The following is a 23,079-nucleotide window of genomic DNA, read 5'->3' on the forward strand; positions in this document are numbered from 1 at the left end:
CCACAAGACCCCTGTTCAGCATAGCAGGTGAGGCCGCCTGGGCGAGGTACTGGTCATACTCCCCAGTTGTATCCCCCGACCAAGAGTCTGAAGCTCCAGGACACTGCCCTTGAGGCGGTAGAGGTGGGATCCCTCGCTAAGTCCGAGGGAAAAACCGAACCTAGAGGGTAAACAGATGATGATGATGATGATGATGATGATATATTGGCCCGTAAGTAAAATCATTATAGCTTTTAGTTGACACTCAGACGAAATGTTTATCATAAACGACCTTGTTGATATTCGGAGTAACCTTTTAATACCTACAACAAACTTTAAATTTTTTAAAATTTCGCTTTTGTAAGTAGCAAAAATTCCAAAACCTGTTTCCGCCCGGGATCGAACCGGGGACCTTGCGCGTGTGAGGCGCACGTGATAACCACTACACTACGGAAACTGACAGCTCTGTACTGCGAAACATGTTACATCTAATAGGTCTATGAAATGTGTTTGATGCTTTGCCTCAGACATTGTAGTAATGCAAGGAACTTTCAATACTCAACGGTGGTAATGGGTAAAATGAAACATCATCATGAAGTAATTAACTCTTGTATGAGGTTGTTCCTCTTTGTTTAAAAAGTTACGTAAATATGTACTCAAATATACCCCAATGGAGAGATTTTAGATTCATTAGTTTGGCAGCAATTTAATTGACTGGCAAATGTTACACAGAAATGTGAAGAGAAATGTCATCGGCATACGAAATTTATTGTGGTCGCTTGATAGGGTTATGGATGGATGTCAACTTGTGAATTCTTAAGAAAAAATCTTCAATAATAAGACATGGGTTTGTAACTAGGTTATTAGTATGGTATGGTTAGAGTTATATTCTATTTACGCTTCAACATAATTTTATATCTTCCTGTTACTTTACAGTACCAGTTATCCTTGAATATCAATAATGATGGGGATGCTTATTTGTTAGAGTTACAATCGCGGATATTTTTGAGGAGGACCTGGCCATTACTAGATGTACGGTTCAGAACCAACTATTAATACTTTCCATTAAAGCTCTTATTTCAGTGTAAAGATCTACCGGTGGCATTTTTGCGTACTTCTTGCACATGACCAAGTCCTTATAATTGTGATAGTCTTGTGTTCGAGTTTCCTTAAAATATTACGTGTATGTGTTGTACTTTATAACTGTTAATAACTGAGAAGTATATCCCCTTCAGATCCTGACGCAAATGTATGTCAGCAAATACAATTAAGCAGTTAGCTCCCATACAACAGAGGTAGGCCCTCATCTATTGCAATGTATTTGTGAAAGTAAAAATTAGGCGTGTGCTATTTTTGAGCCTAAAGTACCTGTCTAAAATTAAGTAAAAGGTAAACAGATAGCCTACATATTGTTGATAATTGTCAACAGAATCCGAGTTTGATCCTGAATTTAAGAAAATGAATAAATAATTCAGTTTTCCTGAATAGACTTTGTGTATTTTTTGTACATGAGCCACCTGTCATATTGGCAGTAGGTCTATTCAAAGCAAAATTACTTCTGGGGGACGGTGGGTGGGTTCTTAACTGTCGCAGTGAACACATCTCTCCTCTACAATGTATTCCACTTACGATTTCCAACATATTACATCCTTATAATGCTATAAAAGTAATGTAACTCGTACTGAATTTTGGTAAGTCAAAATTATCTGTGTTACTTTTCCTCTGTGACCATTCTTTTGTCAAGTGGAAAACATGAACAAAAGTAGCCTATTCCAGGAATTAGAGGGTATTGTTACAGTATTGCCCTTCTGTCAGCTCACTTCCACAGTCATGTCGTGTAGGTTCATTTTTATAGGTAGTCTGCCGGTTAATAAGGCACCATACTGCCAAAGACTTTTATCCTTGTTCATTTTCAAACTAGTTTCTTTCCAGTTCAGATTTAATACTCTATAGAATTTGTATTTTAGGATGTAACACTTCCATAAGGCAAGTTAATTTATAACAACATAGGGCCCAGTATTAGTTAAAAGAAGTATCATACAAAAGTGTAAACTATCAGATTCTGCATCTTATTAAAATGTGGGGAACGGGGCGAGTTAGCTGTGCGCTTAGGGTCTTGCAGCTGTGAGCTTGCATCCGGGAAATAATGGGTTGAAGCCCCACTGTCGGCAGCCCTGATGATGGTTTTCCTTGGTTTCCCATTTTCACACCAGGAAAATGCTGGAGCTGTACGGTACCGTAATTAATGCCACATCCGCTTCCTTCCCACTCCTAGGCCTTTTCTATCCCATCGTCATCATAAGATCTGTGTCGGTGTGATGTAAAGCAAATTATAAAAAAAAAAGAGAAGAAAAATGTGGGGAGCTGCACCAGTTCTTCACAGATGTTCTATTTATTTGTTATAGAAGGTCTACAAGATATTTGCAGAATTGCAGTGAAGAGGTTTATCATGGAAGAAGAATGTAAGTTTGCTCATTCTGTTGGCTGCATAGATTTACCCCTTCCTTGGAAGGACACTTTGAGGGAAAAATTAGTAAAAGGAAATATGAAAATTATACAAACATTTTTATATCCTAGTTGTGATGATATTCAGTTGTAATATCATTATTAACAATAATGTCATTTAAATTATCAGTTCGTTTTATGGTTTGTTCCATGCTTCATACCATCCTGTCTTGTGCTAACCTATTCATCTTTGACTTACCTTATATATCGTATACTGTAAACAGACCTATTGGAGGCAAGTAAACTTAAATATTATCTATTTGTACAAACTGGGCTAGATCAGCAAGTCAGTTCCGCCATGGGAAGTTTATCCCCGAATGAGAGGTGGGCTTGGATGAATCTGGATGTTCTGGCAGTATTTCTCCGGGCTCCAATATTTGTAAAAATCTAGGCCTACTCCCATCTGTTTTATCATATTCATGTATTGGTCTTCTATCATTATGCTTCCATAATACGAAGGGAATTTACTTAATTCTTGGTCCAATAACTAGTCAACACAAAAGGAATATAGAGGGTGAGGAAACAACATGATGATGCTACACATTTTGCTGCTGCTCATGAAGCAGGGAAAATGTAAAAGGGAAACATGTTTCATACTGAAAATAAAAAGCTGCATACTAATATTTTAAAATAACTGTAGCCTAATAGAAGTCAGGTGCATCACATCAGAGTCTTGTATGTGTTCTACAAATTTACGTTATGCACAAAAAGCTTGTGTCATTAGATTTATCAGCAATTAAAAAAACTGTTGCAGGGCAAAAATGAAAACCATAGAAGTAGTTAGTTAGATTTAAAATTAAGAACATTTATTATTATTATTATTATTATTATTATTATTATTATTATTATTATTATTACATTGTGTATATATTACCTGATACAATTCAGTTTATTTAACCTTTCAATTTGTAACTGTGCGCTTATTGTTCACTGTTTCAGATCATTCCACAGTTATAATGCTGCTGTGAACAATGGGTTCAGAACAGAGTAGCCAGCAAAGTCCTGGCCCTTCAACTGGGAGGGCTAGATCCACAAGTCAGTTCCGCCGTGGGAAGTCTATCCCTGAACGAGAGGTGGGCTTGGATGAATCTGGACGTCCTGGCAGTATTTCTCCTGGCCCCAGTATTTGTTCGGATTCTGACTTACCTTATATATCTTATACTGTAAACAGACCAATTGGAGGCAAGTAAACTTAAATATTATTCATTTGTATAAGCTGGAACTCGTTTGTTTTTGAAATTTAGCCTACATTGATAGTATGGGATGTGTCCAAAACTTCCGGATCAGACTGTCAAGGAATGATGTAGCTAATTATCATTTGTGTTCTGAAGCTTTACATGGAGAGAAGTTCAATTTGGTTTTATGGTTGGTTTTCATGTTTTTAAGGAGCTGTAAATTTCAGAAAATGATCATTTACTCTGAGTTCTGAAGTTTAGAACTTGAGAGAGACAAGTAGAAAAAGATGTTTTAGGAAACTACTGTACGCGCACTTTTTAGTGATAGATTTTTTGTACTGTGGTGAGGAGTAAGGAGGGAGCACTGCCGGTTCCGGTAATGCTGCCAACTGAGTGGAAATGAAATCTGAATTGAATTGATAATATGATTGATCGATATGAATTTCCTAAACCTATATTATCTTACGCCAACAACTGTGTCACACACACAATACATCTATACTTAATTATAATATTATAAAGAGGAAAAATTTGTTTGTTTGTAATGAATAGGCTCGAAAACTACGGTACTGAACCGATTTTAAAAATTTCTTCACCTATAGAAAGATACATTGCCAGTGAGTAACATGGGCTGTATTTTATTTTCAAACAATTTGAGGGGGGGCGACGGGGGAGGGGGTGATATAAAAATATTAAAATAATAGGCTAATATAGGCAAAATCGAATTTGCCGTACAAGGACGAGACAAAGCTCATTTTCCTTGACGCTAAGAACAAAACTCGGTAAAACCTTTGGGCCCGAAAACCATGTTTTAAGGCCCTAAAACCAACCGTAATGGAGATATTGGAACCACACTACCCCTGCTCTAGGAATCAGATAAAGAAACGAACGGCCGTAACCATGACAACGTCACCTCCAGGATTCTACAGCAGCTAGATTATGCATGTACGTTTGGGCATAGCTGCCAACCAAAATTGATACACATATGACTTAATATCTGGAAAAATAAACTGCTGTGTACGACGCTCATAGCACTCCTTTGGGCGGGGATGGAAAGGGAGTGAAGTATAAAAATAATAGCCCCAGAGATCTCCGTAGTACAGCGACCAGCGGTTGCCGACGGGCCTCCGTTTTTACGTACTGGCTTAGGTTTCAGCATTTTGCGGAGTCTGTTACCTATAGTTTAAACTATTTTCTATCAAATCATGGAGTAGTAGGATCACTGATGTTATTAGTGCCGATATGTTTGTCCACTTTTACGATAATCGTAACCATGAAAACAACCTATATACTATACCCAATTTTCAACATTTATACTCAGATTCATTATATGATGTGCGACATGAGTGACAAGCCCAGAGAGTTACAATTCTCGATAATTATAGTAGTTTCTTTCATGCATCGCGTATTTCCTTGATCATTTGTAATAGTTACGAAATATCGGATCAAACAAATACATTCAATAATATTTATATTTGTGGTCTAGTGGAAGAATGCTTACACTAAACCAGCAGCTTTGTGAAGGGAGCAGGTATATCTGGGTGGGAATGAAGGGAAAACATGGTAGCAAAAGATCTTAGAGGTTGACGCTAATTAGGAACTAATATTTAGAGGCCCCCATGAAGAAAAGAAGAAAATACACTATAATTCCAAACATGACAAATAATTTCTACGTACTTAATAAATACAGCATTGATATAAATATCTAATTAAGTCAGTCACACGGACAGTATGAGTAACTAAAGCCAGTTTCTGATAACCCGTACAAAGAATGGGTACTTCTGCTAGTAATACTATATAACATTTCTCGATGTGAAACGTGTTCCTAGCATGAATTATATAGTTTGGCTTTGCTGTGTAAACAACAGTACGAATACGTAAAATGTACGCCAGATGTCGCACAGCGATCATAAGCGCTTCTTAGTTTGTGTTTCAAAGGTTGCCAGTACGAATCTTGAAGATAACTGAAGGCGACCGATTCAGCACTAGGGTGTAAATCTATTGCTAAAAAGTGCGCAGATAGTAGGTCATAACCTAATATGAAGACAAAGTTGGAATTCAAGGGGAAAATTGGATCATAGGCCCTATATTCATTTATAGGAAGAGGAATTGGACATTGGAATAATTTATCAAACGAAATGTTCAATAAATTTCCAAATGCTTAGAAATCATTTAAGACTATGTAAACAATTGATAGTTGTGTGAGGGTATTTTTTGTTTTGTTTGAATGCAAATGTATAATGGAAAGGAAACTTAATGAGATAAAAGTAGTGAAAATTCAGAAAACAAGTGTTTGATTATAATTATCAAAGATAGAACATTGGGAAGTAGGATAGGAGCACACGTGAGAAAGGTTCCAAAAGTTTCTGGGTTAAATTCTGTATTGATGTATTGATGTAACTATTCTATATATATAAAAGAACATGTCCTGACTGACTGACCGATTAATCATCGCCGAGCCAAAACTACAGGACATAAAGAAATGAAATTTTGAGGATACATTTATATTACAATGTAGGTGCTCGCTAAGGGAGGATTTTTGGATATCACGTCACTAAGAGGGTGAAAAGGGGGGTGAATTTTTAAAATGAGTGTATCTATGTCTCAAAACTTTAAAAGTTTGCAGATGTAAAAATTGGTATTTATAATCTCCCTTAAAAATAAAGAAAAACATATTTTTTTTGTTTTCAGAAAATCCCAATAGGAGTGGTGAAAAAGGGTTGAATGCCATTAACGAGGATACTTACATCTCAGACACTGAAGATGTTAGACCTGAAAATTGGTATTTGGGATCTCCTTTAAAAATAAGGAAACATGTATTTTTTTGCTTTTGGAAAATCCAATTAATGAAGGTTAAAAACAGGAGTGAGAAATTGGGATAAAATTTTAGAAAGACTATTAATATCTACAGTATATCTCAGAAACGTAAATTTTTTCAGACATAACAATTGGTTTCTAGAATCTCCTGTAAAAGTAAAGAAACATAGGTGATTTGTTTCTGGAAGCTCCACTTAAGGGGAACTAAAAAGGGGCTGAAATTTTAAAACGAGCATTTTTGCAGTATATCTCAAAACCTTAATGTGTTACAGAAGTGAAAAATGGTATTTTTAAAAATCTTCATTAAAAATAAACAAACATGTATTTTTTTTCCGAAAAACTACTTTTTGGCGGGGGGGGGGGGGGTGTAAAAGTGACTGAAAATGGGGTTGAATTCTATAATTAGGATCTTGATATATCAAAAACAGAAGATGTTACAGACTTTGAAATTTGGTATTTGGAATCTCCTTTAAAAATAAAGAAATGCGTAATTTTGTTTTTGGAAATCCACTTAGAAGGGGGGGGGGGGAGAATTGAAAAATTAGTTGAAGATACTATTATCTAAAAAACGAAATATTTTTGCAGGCATGAAAATTGGTAAAAATCCAATGAAAAAGGGGGGGGTGTGTGAAAGAATTGATAAATTAATTGAATTAATTGTATGAGGATACTTCAATCTAATAAAAACTAAAGTTGTTACAGACATGAAAATTGGTATTTGGATCCCCCTTAAAAACAAAAAAACAAACACGTTTTTTGGGGGAAACATCTTGGGGGGCGGGGGTGAAAAGGAGTTGAATTTCTTTCATGAGGGCACGTCTCAAAAACTGAAGATGTTAGAGTCGTGATAATTGGTATTTCGAAGATCCTTTACTATTAAAGAAACAAGCATTTTCTTGCTGGGAAATTCACCAAAGGAAGTGAAAGAAAGTGAATTCTTTTTATAGGGATACTTATATCTCAAAACTGAAGGTAACAGATGTGAACATTGGTATTTGGAATCTCCTTTAAACTTAAAGAAACACGCCTTTTTTTTTATTTGGGGGGGGGGGGGGGGAGGAGGGAGGAATCAACGTAACGGTGGTGGGGCGAAAAAGAAGTTGAGACCAGTTGATTTTACTGTTCATAATGTACTTATTCTAATCATAAACCAATCATTTAAATCTTTCCTGGGTTCATTTAAAGAGCCATCTTACCGGGCGAGTTGGCCGTGCGGTTAGGAGCGCCCAGCTGTGAGCTTGCATCTGGGAGATAGTGGGTTTGAACCCCACTGTCAGCAGCCCCGAAGATGGTTTTCCATTTTCACACCACACAAATGCTGGGGCTGTACCTTAAGGGCACGGCCGCTTCCTTCCAATTCCTAGGCGTTTCCTGTCCCATCGTCGCCATATGACCTATCTGTGTCGGTGCGACGTAATAGCAAATAGCAAGAGCCATCTTTTCCTTTTGGAGAATTTAAAGTTAGATTACAGTAGATTTTCCTGGCATATAAATAAAAATTTAAACACATTTGAAATAAACGATAGGAATGATATTCACAATGCAATTGTTCACATCTATATTAAGGTCAATATTGCTCGGAAGTATATTGTTTGTATCGCCAGAAATCCCGTTTACTTGCCAACGCGTGACAATGGTGCTGGCAGCAGATGTCATTTACCGCCAAGTAGTGGTCTTGCACCTTGCTGCGGGGTCCAGAACATCAATAATAATAATAATAATAATAATAATAATAAAAATCTAAATTCAACTAATATCACCCACCCTAATAATATGGGTAATATTCTGGACCGTCGTAAAAATGTGCGGACCGTGCTGGAAATGGGTCCCGGCCGGGTAGTGACTATGAATACAGTCCGGCCGCGGGTTCAGTACCGCCAAGGCACCCAAGACGACAACACGCCGGGTATCTTCAAGGATTTGATCCATTTTAAAAATGCTTATAGGAAAAGATGGCAAAGATTTACAGACCCAACTGACCAGGCGGAATACCTGGAGCTAGCCGGGAAGGTACTAAATCGATTGCTGGAAATAAAGATTGAAGAATGGGAGCAACTTTGGCATCAGATCGCGAATTTTGGTGGATTATATATAAAATGTTAAGCATTCAATCATAAATTTTAGTATAATACCATAGCCAAGCACAGGTATCTTGCTAGTAGTCTATATCTGTAGTTATTTTGGGTTAACATGTTTAAAGTTGATGTAAATCAGCATATTGTTTCTTCATTCTTTCATTAATAATTTTTTCTTCATAATTAAATTCAACATTTTTTTTTTAATTTTTTTTTTTTTTTAACACCACGTTCCCACAGGCTTGTTTTAAGAGTTAGCCATGAGTTTAAAACTGGATGCCTTTCCTACTGCCATCTAGAAACCCTGGGATCAACTTTGAACACTCAGGTTGGGAGTCAAGTGGCTAGACCACTGCAACAATGCAGCCTTCTTCCACAGCTGTAATCTAGTCTTTCTGGATGGAACTTTTAGTTCTATAAAGATTTTAAGGGGACTCTCCCTAGACCTGTCTGTGCACAGGAGATCTATGTGTATATAATGGATGTGTACTTTCATGTTCGACTTTTAGTCCTATCCTTCATTGCTGCCATTTCTCTTTAAATACACGGTTGTGATATTCTTGCGAGATGGTAAACCCTGAACAAGTGTTAGATTTTTTTGAGAAAAAATTCTACCTTTACAATAGGCTACTTAAAATTATTTTATTCCTTTTCAGAACAGCTTTGAAGGGACGTGTTTCATCTCTCTGTGGGAGACATCTTCAGCCAAAGAGCAAAACTAAAGATACACATTAATTTCTAGAAAACTCGGAACTATTTCTTAAATGACATGTCTAATCTTCTTGAGTTATAAATTAAGAACTCAAGTCAATTGGCACAGTTAAAGATCTACACTTCAAGTGACCTGCATACATTAAAATCAAAAACCATTTTTGAAGTTGTTTAAAAAGACTTGATGTTAGGTCTTCAGAGAAGATCATAAAATTAGTTACATTGTCTTTTGAGTCATTTTGGTACAGACCCTGTAACTGCTCAGTTAAAAATACTGAATGATAGTCGAACATTTAGCTGAAGAGTTATTATTCTTGATGTTCTAATACTAAGTTTTGAAGTTCGACTTAATTCAGGTGGAACTTCTTTCAAATTATTGTGGTTGAATTTCTAGGCTTAGTCTAATTAGCGGTTCCTTGTGTTTTAAGAAGTAAGGGAAGTCTAAAAGTGAAAAATGGAAAAAAGAAAATTAGAAAGGTTTGAAAAGAATAAAGTTTGTGAATGACAATAAATATTATAAGTATCTGAGTGCTTACTTACTCACCTGTCTCTTTTTCAGGGGCGAATGCTGGTCATGAAAGTTAGGCTTGCTCTTCCATTCGTGAAAGTTGGTGGGGTGGGACATGCATGGTTCTGAATGAATAAAATTTATAAACCCAATAATCGCTAAATCACATGAACATTTTAATCATCGGTTACATGAACATGCATTCAAACTGGTTACGTCACACCTTCAAGAATGGCCAAAAGAATAACAATCAGACACATTTTATAATTATTAACAAATCGTGACAAGCCAGTGATGGATTGTCTCAGACAGGGTCAAACTGGTGGATTGACATGATTGCTATTCATGGTCGAAACCAGTACCGCTTTTAACCAAATAAGAATTTACATTTCTTATTTACTTGTATTGAATAGGTTGAACCACTTTATTTCTTGTTTCAATTTCATGGTGTCTTTAAAAGTAGGAAAGATCACAATATGAAGATAAAGTTGGAATTCAAGAGGACAAATTGGGGGAAATATTTATTCATAGGAAGGGGAGTTTTAGGGATTGGAATAACCTACCAAGGGAGTTGTTCAATAAATGTCCAATTTCTTTAAAATTGTTTAAGAAATGGCTAAGAAAATAACAGATAGGGAATCTGCCACCTGGGTGACTGCCCTAAATGCAGATCAGTAGTGATGGGTATGGCATGTTTTTATGGCTGGGTAACCTTCCTGTCACCAACTTTAGTTGAGGAGCTAATAACGATGAAATGAATGATGGTGAATGAACATATTGACAAGTACAGCTGCTCTGCTCGATATTCACAGAACGTTATTTTCTGTAATTGCCAGGAAAACCAAAAAAAAAGGTTTATAAAGTATATTTGCCAAGGAAAATTACTCTCCCTTTCTACCGTTTTCTTTATTTGCCTACATTTTCTTTATTTAGCACTGGTTTCAATGATCCTTTTATGACGCAAAATCATACTAAAACAGTAAAACAAATACGGATGTTTCTGAATTACATTTTATATTGAAGAGTCCAGTATTGTGACTCATTTTCTGTTGATCTGTTCTCTGTTGATCATATTTGAGCATATTCTAATGTGTTAGGAATTGTGTTTAATTACAGACTCGCCTAAATTACCTCAAAAACATGGACATCTTCAGAGAGGAAAATCACTTGGGGCTCCAAATAACAGGAAAAACTCTGGTATCATGCCCAAGAGACAGCTTTCAACCTTTACTAAGTCACCAGCACACAATATTGTAGTAGTTAAACCAGCGGTCAGTGCTGAACCTACCGATAAAGATCCAGATTTACTAAGATTGCAGGTTAGACAATTTGGTTTACTTCAATGCATGATGATTTGAAATGTTGATGGAAGTGAACTAGTTCTTTCTATTTATTGCTTGCCTATCTCTCTGCATCATGGAGACAGTAGATGAATATCTAGATCTAGTCATATCGTGATAATGTCTGTAAGGATATGTCTTTGAATATTCTTGAAGATCAAAATTTTTGTTTGTTCTACTTTTCTTGTAAATTGAAAATAGTTGGGCCTAGTTTATATTTTATAGTAAAACTACCTGTTGTGGTACCAGTCGTTCATTGATTAGTTTATAAATTGCAACAAGAATGGTATCTAGTGGAGATAATGATGATGATGATGTTGTTTTAAGGGACCTAACATCTAGTGAAGATGATTGGCAACAGAAGAGGAGAGCACACCTAACCTAACAACGATACTCGGTCTGTTATTGTTGATATAGGTTAGGAGCTTAGGATATCGTAGGTCATCACATGTTGTTTTCTTGCAGCGTGGCGCTGTTAAAGAATTTGAGGCCTCAGCTTTCAACCAGTCTCCCCACTCGAGGATTCTTTTTCCCTCCTTCTTCCAGTGATTGTTCCTTCGGGTTTTTGACAGTCAACTTCATTATCTCCCTGTTCAATACAGGCTAATGACTAGCTTTTCCAGTGTGTCAAAACTAATTCAAGATTAAAAAATACTGGAAAACTTAACTAATTTGAAATTTAAAAAAAAAAACTACCACCATTGACTATTCATTATCGTGACGACTGGGTAATATTTAAATGTCAGCAATGTTCTCCATTGGTGGAAAATTCATGAATATCTCCATTATTACGGCTCATACTACAAAAATGTATTAGATAGAAGTGATTAAGAATTGTATTTTCTCTAACTTTGTTATGTACTCTTTTTAGGTAGAAATATTTCCAGAGATAAAAAATGAAATAATCGCAAATATCTCTGTTATTACTCCTCATACTATGGAAACAGATGAAATGGAAATTTATATTTTGCACAACTTTTTATTATTTGCAGTTCTTCGATACAGCTGATATTAACAGAGAAATTTGACATTTGCTGTTTTGGTCCTCTTAATATAGCTACACCAAGAGAGACATAGTTAGTGTCCTGCCTATTATATGTGGGATTTCTGAAATTAAAAATTATGAACCCTTTGGTTCAAATTCTGTGTGGGTATGTGGTATTAGCACACTATCAGTAGACCTATAGAACTTGAGGCCCTGCATCTATGGTCACAATATCAGAAGACCCATAAATTAAAAGCTTAACTGGCTTGATAGAAAGCAGTTCAGGTTTAGGAAAGGTTATTTCAGTGAGGCTCAACTTGTAGGATTCTAGCAAAATATGCCACATACTTCAGATTCAGGTGGTTAAATGGACTGGATTGCCGTTGATCTATCCTGGGCTTTTGGTAGGGTAAATCACGAGTGCTTTCGGGATGTGGGGGCTAAATTTCTAACAAATAGAACTCCGAGAATTAGAGTAGGTGAAACATAATCTGATCCTGTAATGATGAAGTTGGAGGTTTGCAAGGCAGTATTATTGGACTTTTATGTTTTCTTATATATACATATATAAATTATATGAGTAAAGAACTGGAATCACAGATAAGTATTTTTTTTAATTTACTGTACAAAATTGAGTTACTGCAAAAATGACTTTGACACTGTTGTGAAATGAACAGCAGACAATGTTGATATGGTTAATGGGGTGAAAAGTCAGGTTGTAAGTTTCACCAGGAGGCAAAGTCAGTCCCCTTTGTTTTAATTACTGTGTTGATGGAGAGAACTGTCTTTACTGGCAGGATGTAGTGTTTACAGTGCACTTTGTCTTCTGGTATGGGCTAGAGCAATATTGTTACTTTCATTGATCTGTCTCAGCTTTATCCTTGGCTTTGACAAGATGAAAGTGACTGAGGTATGAGTGATGCTAGTAATGCCATTCCTTATGCAGCCAGTCCCTGCTATGAATGGTCTGAAAATGTTGCTCATAGGGTCAGTTGGTGCATGCATTTCAGTGGGCTTGGCAGACTGATATGTAATAGCAACTTCTGGCTCGGTGAGGAAAGCAACGGGAAACTACCTCACTCCTCATTTCCCTAGTACGCCTCTTCAGTGATGCCTAGGCCATTTATGACAGCTGATGGCGGAGCTGTTGAGGATCCAACCAGCCTTCGGGCTGAGGACTAAACATACATACGATGGAGAGAAAGTACCCCATGGGATCATTTTAAGTACCTAGGTTTTAATACAGGAAATATCTTCATTGGGGCAGGGATTGAAACTAAATGCTATAGACTTCTTCATTTTGTTATGAGGGTATTTGGAAGTTGTAGTAAGATTGCAAAGGAGAGGGTGTATAAGTCACTGGTAAGACCCCAGTTTGAGTACGATTCTGGAATACAGGACCCTCACCAGGATTACTTAATTCAAGAACTGGAAAAGATTGGAATAAAAGCAGTACGATTTGTTCCAGGTGATTTCTGATAAATGAGTAGCATTATGGAAATGTTGCAAAGTTTGGGTTGGGAAGATTTGGGAATAAGAAGACGAATGGCTAGACTGTTATAAGTAATATCATCTTGGTCCGTGGTAGAATTATTATATATAACAAGTTCCAACTTGTGCATTTGAGAAGTTCTACCTTTCCACCACTTTAAAATCATACGATTTTTCTTAGATTAAAATAACAATAATTTATTTTAAAATTAAAATTAAAAATTTTTCATAGAAAGCATCTTCATCCGTGAACTTGATTTACAGTTAAAATATGCACAAAAATACAGGTTACATATGTAAAACACAAAATACGAGTATGTTTATACATTTTATCTATTTTAATTTGTTTTGCCTTAACTTCATGATTTTGACTGGTGATGGTCTCGATCAAGACCACTAGTTCTGAATATACCAGTATATAACTTTTTAGGTTACAGTAAATGATTATTGAATAGGTGGAAACCTTTTAACTCTTGTTTTAATTAACATCTTAGAAATCACTTACTAGAAAACTAGGTGAACAATTGATAGGGTCTCTGCCAGCTAAGTGACAGCCCTAAATGTAGATCAGTGGTGACTGATACTTTAAAATATCTCTCAGAAGGTAAATGCATATGAGAGCAATTTTAACAGAGTATGCTTTTATGTATAAGCATATACCCTCAATTAATTAAAGGAGCAAGGGACTATCTAGCGAGGCAATAAATGTGTGTTCTGGTCACCTGGAAGGATGTGGGTTTGATTCGTTGCCAGGAAATCAAAACGTTTAAGAAACAAGATTTCCACTTCTGGAGAGGCACAAGACCCTGAGGTTCTCTCAGCCTACACCAAGCATGAGTACTAGGTTAATTTCTGGAAGCAAAGATGGCTGAACTTGAAGCTAACCACAGTATCTCAATTAGTGCCAAGTCTTTACCCTCCACTCCTCCAAGGGTCATGGCCTGTATAAAATTTAATTAAAAGAGTGATCATTTGATTACAGTATTAGCCAGGAGGCATGTTGAATCCAAAAGTTATGCGAGTAAGGTAGTTTGCCAATGCTTTCCTCACAGGACCAGAAAGTGCTATTTTTACATCTGACCCTGTGTAAAACACCTATCATGACATCCAGACGCAATAGTCATGCTCTGAACATCATTAGTGAGGATCACCTGTATGTACCTCAGCAGCTTCCATATTGTCACTGCTGTAAATGAGACTTGGGCTTTAGTGGAGTCTACGTTTAACTCTGGCTTCTGCCAAGAGATATATGTTAATAGAATTTTAAAAATCCACAGTTCTAGCCCTTCAGGCAAGCAACTCAATGTTGAAAACAGCCGAGGGATATGAGCTACGGATTTGAGGTAAATAAAATATAATAAAGTATGGGAATATGAGTATATGTGAATATGAGTATATTCTTTATTTATTCCTAAAAATTACAATCCTTTTCTTAATCATCGTTATCCAGTTAATTAGATTGCCTTTTTCTACCACTATGAGTGCTAATGTGAGTCAGTGCAGAGTTTCACTTAAGCCTTTATAACTGCATTCGGCGTGGACATTTTTCACTGCTTTTGCTGGGCTGAGTGGCTCAGAACAGTTGATGCGCTGGCCTTCTGACCCCAACTTGGCAGGTTCGATCCTGGCTCAGTCCGGTGGTATTTGAAGGTTCTCAAATACATCAGCCTTGTGTCTGTAGATTTACTGGTACGTTAAAGAACTCTGCTTGAATAAATTCCAGCACCTTGGCGTCTCCAAAAACCATAAAAAGGTAGTTAGTGGCACATAAAGCCAACAACATTATTATGATAACCCTGCTTTCATTTAGTTCAAGTGCACTTAAGTTGTGATTTTATTCACGGTATGTGTTTGTGCTGATGATGGCTCCAAGAGCTAAAACATGTTCACATTTATTCCATTAATAAATTTTTTAGATTGTAATATGTATGTTGATTTGGTGGTTTAACTATATATATTTTCTCAAGCTTTTCAGTTTGTCGAAAACACATATTATACTACTACATACTTGACATTATTTTGTTCTACATGAACATCCTCAGATTCCATCAGTGCACTTTAAATCATGCATATATATATATATATACTAGCAAGGTACCCGTGCTTCGCTACGGTATTATACTGAAATTTATAATTGAATGCTTATTGTTTTAGATATATAATCCGCCGAAATTCGCGATCTGACTCGTTTTCAGCGAGAATCCACCAATATTCCCGATCTGGCTCGTTTTCTATTAGATTACGGCACGTTTCCTCCCATTTTTCAATCTTCCTTTCCAGCAATGGATTTCGTACTTCTCGGGCTAGGCTCAGGTATTCTTCCTGGTCAGTTGGGTCCGTAAATCTTTGCCATACCGTATTTTCCTATAATCATTTTTAATCTGAATAAAATCCTTCAGGAGATCTGGCGTGGTGTCATACTGGGTGCCTTGGCGGCACTGAACCCGCGGCCGGACTGCATTCTTAGTCATTACCCGTCCAGGAGCCGTTTCCAGCGCGGTCCGCACATTTGACGACGGTCAGGAACATTATTATTATTATTAATATTCTTCTTCTTCTTATTACTATTATGTGTTGCTGGGATGAATGATGACAGTGAAAACCGGAGTATCCAGAGAAAAACCTGTCCCGCCTCCGTTTTGTCCAGCATGAATGTCGCATGGAGTGACCGGGATTTGAACCACGGAACCCAGCTGTGAGAGGCCGGCGCGCTGCCGCCTGAGCAACGGAGGATCCTTATAAGTACATCAAGAACAGTAAAATCAATTGGTCTCACCTCCTTTTACACCCCACCGCCGTTAGTTTTTACTGCCAACCCCCCCAAAAAAATTAAAAGAAGGCGTGTTTCTTTATGTTTAAGGGAGATTCCAAACACCAATGTTCACGTCTATTACCTTCAGTTTTGAGATATAAGTATCCCCATAAATATAATTTACTTTTGTCACTTCATTTCAGACTACTCACCCCCCCCCCCCCCCCCGAAGTGAATTTTCCCGCAAAAAAAATACTTGTTTTTTTAATAGTAAAGGATCTTCTAAATACCAATTATCACGACTCTAACTTCTTCACTTGTTGATTTATGTGTCCTCATGAAAGGAATTCAACTCCTTTACACTCCCGCCCCCCAAGATGGTTTCTCCCCAAAACGCGTTTTTCTTTGTTTTTAAAGGAGATCCAAATACAAATTTTCACGTCTGTAACAACTTTAGTTTTTATTAGATGTATATATTCTCATACAATTAAAGTCAACTAATTTTTCAATTCTTTCACCCCCCTCCCCCCCCCCCCTTCATTGGATTTTCCGAGAATACGTGTTTCTTTACTTTTAAAGCAGATTGCAAATATCAAATTTCACGTCTGTAACACCTTTATTTTTAAGATATCAGTAGCCTAATTAAAAGAATTCAACACCATTTTCAGTCACTTTCACCCCCCCCCCCCCCTCCACCCAAGTGGTATTTCCGAAAACTAAAAATACACGTTTCTTTATGATTAATAGAGATAAAAATACCATTTTTCACTTCTGTAACATGTTAAGTTTTTTTTAGATATACTGTAAAAATTCTCATTTTAAAATTTCACCCCTTTTGGGTTCCCCTTAAGTGGAGTTTTCAAAAACAAATCACCTATGTTTCTTTACATTTACAGGAGATTCCAAACACCCACTTTTTACGTCTGTAATATTTTACGTTTCCAAGATATTCTTTCAAAAAATTCACCCCAATTTGTCACTTCTGTTTAACCGCCATTAATAGGATTTTCCAAAAACTAAAAAAATACGTGTTTCTTTATTTTTAAAGGAGATCCCATATACAAATTTTCAGTTCTGTAATATCTTCCGTTTCTGACATATATGTATCCTCATTAAAGGCATTCAACCCATTTTTCACCCTTTTACACCCCTCCTATTGTGATTTACAGGAAACAAAAAAATACGTGTTCCTTTATTTTTAGAGGAGATTCTAACTACCAATTTTTACATCTGTAAATTTTAAACTTTTAAGATGTAGACACATTCATTTTTTAAATTCACCCCCCCCCCCCCAATATTTGTATTTTCCAAAAACGAAAACATACGTGTTTCTTTACATTTAAAGTAGATCCCAAATACCAATTTTCAGGTCTGTAATATCTTCAGGTTCTGAAATATAAGTAGCCTCATTAAAGGCATTCAACCCATTATTCACCCTATTACACCCTTCCTATTGGGATTTTCTGAAAACAAAAGAATACGTGTTTCTTTATTTTTTAAGGAGATTCTAAATACCAATTTTCACATCTATAAGCTTTAAAATGTTTGAGATATAGATACACTCATTTTAAAATTTTACCCCCTTTTCACCCCCCCTTAATTGGATTTTCCAGAAACAAAAAATACGTGTTTCTTTATTTTTAAAGGAGATCCCAAACACCAATTTTCAGGTCTGTAATATCTTCAGTTTCTGAAATATAAGTAGCCTCATTAAAGGCATTCAACCCCTTTTTCACCCCTTTTCACCCCTCCTATTGCGATTTTCCGAAAACAAAAAAATACATGTTTCCTTATGTTTAATGAAGATTCTAAATACCAATTTTTACATCTGTAAACTTTTAAAGTTTCGAGATATAGACACACTCATTTTAAAATTTCACCCTTCTTTTCACCCCCTTAGCGAAGGAATATCAAAAAATCCTCTCTTAGCGAGCACCTACATCTTAATATGAATATATCCCCAAAATTTCATTTCCTTACGTCCAGTAGTTTTGGCTCTGCGATGATGAATCAGTCAGTCAGTCAGTCAGGACAAGTTATTTTATATATATAGATATATGTGCAATATGGTTTACATTGCATAAATTTGTCAATGATTGAGAGTTGGTGATATTATGACCAAGTACAGTAATAACAATGATAATTGTAGTAGTATTCAACTGTCACCTTATTAACAGAGGTCAGTAAAAGGACTGTTCATATGGATGTAAACAAATTTGGTTTGTTTGGTTGTGCTTTTGCTAGGAAGCCACTGACCATACACACCAATTTCCAGTGTCATTTGGAGTGGTGCAGAGGTCACCAGCAATCTAAGGCTGTTGTTTCTGGCTTGGACTTGGGCCATTAGTTTCGAGACATTTTAGACAATAAATGTACTTCCCACACTATTGTAACAGTTTGGAATAGGCCCTTTTCTATATCAGCACAATAATGTTCCTGTCTAAAAGTCAAGGTCACTTGCATCATGGTTTGAAGAAAATATAGTTCATCTGCTTCACTGCACTGTTCAAAGCTTGAACCCAGTGGAACATATTTGAGCTGATCTGGTCATCGGTTGTGTGCTAGACCATCTCAACTAACAAACATACTTAAACTATTCACCATGCTACTGGAAGATTGAAAACTAATTCTGCGGGATGTTTACCTGATGTTAGTGGACAGCCTACCCTTAAAAGGGAAAACACTAATGAAAGCAAAGGAGTGTGTGACATCCTATTAGTCATATAACTGGTGCCTTTGAAATCAACAACAGTGGATATTCAGTGACTTTTGGGTACATATTTTATTAGCAAATTCAGAAATGAAATATGATGCTAAAGGTTTCATGATAGTTACAAAGTAAACTTTACCAGAAGATTAATTTCTAAATTGTCTGCTATTTTACTCCTGACTTATCCATAGGGCAGTAATAATCACCATGAGAGAAATGTGAAATGTTCAGAAATTAGTGTACAGTTAAATTTGAATATTTTGTTTTGCAGGCTGTACCTATGTTTCTTCCCATTATGCGAGGAACATTGAACCTACCAGCTGTTCGTGATCCGGAAGTCTTGGAACGCCTGGATCCCACTGGATTCCTGAATTTGTGCCTTAGGTACCAGCAACACCTTTCAATGTGTAGTGAACTGGTATCAACTGAACAAGCACAACTTGGACATAGGATAAGGGATGTGAGTATTTCAGTATTAAGTTTGTGATTGCAATGACAGAGAGGAGATTCATTTCAATAGCATGCAAAATAAATGAAAAAATGCCATATACAGTATGCAGCAAAACAAACTACTTTGAAATCATTTTGCTGTTATACAAAATACTAGTGTTGTGTCCAGCTCTGTGGCTAAATAGTTAGTGTGCTGGCGTTTAGTCACAGGTGTCCCAGGTTCAATTCCTGGCAGGGTCAGGAATTTTAACCATAATTGGTTAGTTCCGCTGGCACGGGGGCTGGGTGTATGTGTCGTCTTCATCCTCATAACGACACGCAGGTCGCCTACGGGTGTCAAATCAAAAGACCTGCATCTGGCGAGCCGAACTTGTCTTCGGACACTCCCGGCACTAAAAGCCATAAGCGCCATTTCATTTCACTAGGTCACTGGGTCCTGGCAAATGAGTGATGATATTCGAAGGTGGTGTCTTTGAAAACTTTGAACACACTGGCTTGTTGTTGGTCCAAATTGTTTCATCATCTTTACAGAGTTCAAAATGTATATCATCCTCTCTCATTGCAACTTGAGCATCACTATCCCCTGAGTATGAAACGTTCCCAAAATCACAGTCAAACACATCTTCTCAATTGTCACTGTTCACTAATGATTCACCTTCCAATTTGGAGAAGTTGTCACTTATTTTGTTATCACAATCTTCTTCAGAGTCCTCTTCTTGTCTTTGCAATTCAGTTAATATATCTTCTGTGGTGTAGATAAACTTACTGAATGCCATGGTGCTCAACAGTTGAGAAACACTAGAAAAAAAAAAGAGAGAAAAGGAAGATGAAATTAGAGAGAATGTCTAATATAAACCCTAATGTTGGGTCGGATCCGACCCGGCCAGCGACAAGTGCGATTATGAATTAGAATAGAATCGGACAGTCACTTACTTAGGACGTGTGGTCGCTCAGGCGCCTTCCCCATAACTGAGGGGAAGGTTACCTGAACCTATGTCGTTTGCAGATAAGGGAGGGAGGAACAGTGACCAAGCAACTACCGGTCGGGTTGGATCCGACCCACACCTTACCATTTGAAGGTTAAAAATGTAAAGGTGACTTCAAATTAAAAGTCTGAATTTCGGTAATGGGACCGACATTGTTCTTCGAATGACGAATTATCTGTATTTTGAATTAAACAATTTAAATAACATGCAAAACCGTACCTCATGTTTCTCGGAACGAGAGTTTCTTTGAACTAGGCAGGACTTTGAATTAACAGATTTCGAATTATCAAGGTTCTACTGTATAGCTATTTACCCTGTTAACTTGGGTATTCTGGTAAATTATATTGAGGGTTTTGATAGTATTATTCCATTTCAGAAAATCATTAGAACAGATTTCTGCGAGTTAAGCTTCAAGTTATTCTTGCTCGACCAGTTGATAAATTTGTTGAATGCTTCTTGTAGTTTACTATGAATGAATGAAAACCTACAATCTGTTTTCCAGTCAATGACCGGGTCAGGGATGGGATGAATGAAGCCCCCAACTTGCGGCGAGGATAGGAATTGTGCCGGCTGCCGAGGCCTGTCACACTCCTCTGGGGCAATGATTATTGATTGACAGATGAAATGAAATTATAGTGGAGAGTGTTGCAGGAATGAAAGATGACAGGGAAAACCAGAATCCCCGAAGAAAAACCTGTCCCACCTCCGCTTTGTTCAGCACAAATCTTATATAGAGCGACCGGGATTTGAACAACAGTATCCAGCGGTAAGAGACTGGTGCACTACCGCCTGAGCCACGGAAGCTTCTTGTAGTTTACTACAAGATATAAATTTCATATTTCCGTATTGGCAGCTAATCACTTTAATAATAATTTGTTGTTAATCCTATTCAATACATAACAGTATAAAATAAATTTAAAACTTAAAATTCACATTTATCATGTCCAAAACATGTTTTGACCCTGTTTGGGTCATCTTCAGTAGAATATTAAAATTGACATTTACAGTAAACAAAACACTTAAAAGTTAAACAAGTTATGTTGTAGTATCTGTTAAAACGTTCTTATTATGAATGAGTTCATACACTTACTAAGTTCTGGTGAAATCTTCAGTATGCAAGATATCATCTCTTGATGTTTAAATAGCTAGAAGTTTGCGAGCAGGATTGACTCCTACAGTTTTAGATCTTTTGAATTGGTCATCAGTGAAAACAGTAATTTCTTGATATCGGGATACTTATCAGGCTTTTCCAAGGAGCGATCAACTCTGTAAGTGCTGCACATTTCATAGACTGTATCTACCCTATCTTTAGAGCAGTTGTAGAATGTCACCATTTCTGGTTTCTTCTTGATGCCACACTCTGTATGAGTGACTTCACCACAATGAATTATGATTATTTTCACACTTTTTCTACTGTCTCTTCATCCCCCCTGTGGATGAGGGTGGTAGTATAACATCCACAGTATCCTCTGCCTGTCGTAAAAAGTGATTAAGAGGCCTCATGGGCTAAGGGTGTCTGCCTGCAGAACTCCTACAGTGCACTCTAGAGAGCTTATTTTTTCTTACCCAACTCATGCACTGTGTTGTGTTGTGTGCTGATGTTATAATACTGAGTGAGGGAATTTTGCCTGTGGATATCTAACGTATGTACCAGTTATCTTGAACATAACATAAAACTACTCAGAATAATATTGTGAGTTAATTTCAAATGCATTGTGACCCTAATTGTTGCTGAAGAAATGCATTGCTCTGATGTATTGACCTATTATATGAATATCATCTGTATTTTATAAACTATAATTGTCATTTAAGCTCTTAAGTCTTTAGCCTTTTTTAATCATGAAATCGTCATGCTTGCAAATTTCCTGATAGAGCTTCTGTAGACGCCACCACCATTTAATGTATTCATATATTGGTTTACCAAGTGAGTTGGCTAAGTGATTTGGGTCGTGTACCTATGAGCTTACATTCAGGATATTGTGGATTCGAATGTTGGACTGTTCCTAATTAAGGCCACGGCTGCTACCTTCCCAGTCATAGCCTTTACCTATTCTTACGTCGCTGAATACCTCTGATACCAATATAGTTCGTCCATTATTGAACATTATAAATTTTCCGGTTAATTCATTCCTGGTTGCCAGCGTTTTGCCCCAGTGTGCTAATTTGGTGGCCAGGCAGTCATCAATTTTTGAATATGAGACAAAGTCTCTCATAGTGCCACTGCCTGTGGCTCCTAATAGCTACGGTATGCACTAGCCATGCATCTTGGTAGGTGTGCTATTTGCCAACTGATGAGCCCAAATTAGCACATTGGGGCGAAATGCTGGCAACCAGGAATGAGTTGGGTGGAAAATTTATTATGGCCAATAATGGACCAACTAGTATATGTTGGTATTATAAATTTACTCATTCAGGACAAATATTTCAGGTTCTTTCTGGTAATCAACATGAATACCTCTTATGTAGTACTTTTCACATAGTTTTCCTAGTGAATCAACAATAAAATATTCAGTTGCTAACATAGGAATCAGATTTGGAGGGAGAGAGAGAGAGAGAGAGAGAGAACATATTGAAAGAAACAGATTTTGTATGTAT

General features: G+C 36.8%; 1 protein-coding gene and 1 non-coding gene across 3 annotated transcripts in view; one reads left to right on the plus strand and one right to left on the minus strand.

The window, feature by feature from the left end:
• Window positions 1-363: 363 nt before the first annotated feature.
• On the minus strand, window positions 364-436 carry TRNAV-CAC (transfer RNA valine (anticodon CAC)). The gene has a single exon. It is a non-coding gene; the product is annotated as a tRNA-Val (tRNA).
• A 273-nt stretch (window positions 437-709) lies between these two features.
• The window catches only part of BORCS5 (BLOC-1 related complex subunit 5), a 34,685-nt gene continuing 12,315 nt past the window's right edge, over window positions 710-23,079 (plus strand). Inside the window, exons 1-5 of one of the 2 annotated variants that reach the window (XM_067144953.2) lie at window positions 733-826; window positions 2,385-2,441; window positions 3,424-3,666; window positions 10,887-11,089; window positions 19,320-19,508. In XM_067144953.2, coding sequence (XP_067001054.2) covers window positions 3,456-3,666; window positions 10,887-11,089; window positions 19,320-19,508 — 603 coding nt within the window. In that variant the 5' untranslated portion in view covers window positions 733-826; window positions 2,385-2,441; window positions 3,424-3,455. Of the gene's footprint in view, window positions 827-2,384; window positions 2,442-3,423; window positions 3,667-10,886; window positions 11,090-19,319; window positions 19,509-23,079 lie in introns of both variants that reach the window. The other variant, XM_068227139.1, reaches the window with a different exon arrangement.

Source organism: Anabrus simplex, chromosome 1 (genome assembly GCF_040414725.1).
Source record: "Anabrus simplex isolate iqAnaSimp1 chromosome 1, ASM4041472v1, whole genome shotgun sequence".
In the NCBI taxonomy this organism is placed as follows: Eukaryota; Metazoa; Arthropoda; class Insecta; order Orthoptera; family Tettigoniidae; genus Anabrus; species Anabrus simplex.